Source organism: Blastocystis sp. subtype 4, assembly GCF_000743755.1.
Source record: "Blastocystis sp. subtype 4 strain WR1 chromosome Unknown seqid_0924, whole genome shotgun sequence".
Classification (NCBI taxonomy): Eukaryota; class Bigyra; order Opalinata; family Blastocystidae; genus Blastocystis; species Blastocystis sp. subtype 4.
Window position 1 is genome coordinate 1 of NW_014568623.1, and position 1,155 is coordinate 1,155.

General features: G+C 38.7%; 1 protein-coding gene across 1 annotated transcript; it reads left to right on the top strand.

Annotated features, from left to right (window-relative positions):
• Positions 1 to 562: 562 nt before the first annotated feature.
• Positions 563 to 1,155, top strand: JH06_5676 (cadherin domain-containing protein; the record flags this gene model as incomplete). Its single annotated transcript, XM_014669196.1, has 1 exon — positions 563 to 1,155. A coding segment is annotated over one exon (593 nt), but the record flags the coding sequence as incomplete, so codon positions are not given.

Below are 1,155 nucleotides of genomic sequence, written 5' to 3' on the forward strand. Positions count from 1 at the left end.
TGTTGCTATTACTGACAGTTACACCACATCCTATTTCGATGCAGTTGTTCGTTTGATGTCATCAGAACAATCTGAATCTCATATCTGGGAATTCACTGCAACTATGTCTGGAATCTCTGGAACTGCAACGAATCCATTTGATATGTACTATAGTACTAACATCTATTATTCATCCTGTGCTGCCAATTCTCTGACTTTGACTCTATCAAACAATCGTCGTGAATGGATCAGTTCTGTTCAGATTCAGAACTACTACACTGGGACATACAGTAATCAGAAGGTAACTGAATTCAATCTGTATGGTCGTAACTTGGGTACAGATGAATGGACACTTCTAACCAATGTAACTGGTCTCACTTATTCAACTGCTGGTCAGAAGAGAAGAATCTACTTCTCTAACAATACTCCTTACAATCAATTCAAGTTTGAGAACTTTGGTACTGGTGATTCTTCTTCTTGTGAATGGAGAGTTCAATCTCTGGATCTGTTTGCTGATAATGTGTTGGCTGATATACCTAACTTCACTTATGATTCTCCAATCACTCTATTCAATCAGACAAAGATGTTTGAAGTGATTCCTCAGAATGGAGATCGTTACATGAACTTCAGAATCAATCCTTCTCTTCCTGCTGGTATTGTGTTAGATCCTCACACTGGTTGGATCTCAGGTACTGCTACTACTGAGAGTACTACTCAAACCTACACTATCACTGCTACTAAGATTAGTGGAGGAGATGTGACTGATACTATCTCTCTATCAGTTTCAGTATGTACTGGAGGCAAGGGATTGATGACATTCCGTATCAGAACTGATTCTTATAAGAGTGAGAATTCATGGAAATTGTATGAAGGAAGAGGAACCTCAGGAACTGTGTTGAGATCTGTAGAACAATTCCCTGTATCGAATGCTTATTACTATGTTGATTTCTGTTTGAATGATGGAATCTACACATTTGAAGGAGCTGATTCATATGGAGATGGATGGCAGACTGGAACTGGTTACACTTTGACTGTTGATTTGGGAGAGATGGAGTTGGATATCATGACAATGAATAATGGAACGAAACCGATCTATGTATCAAGTGTGTTCTCAACATATTTCCCTTTCCAGATTGAATACACAGATTGGAAGGTGATACAGAGTGATGTGTCAAG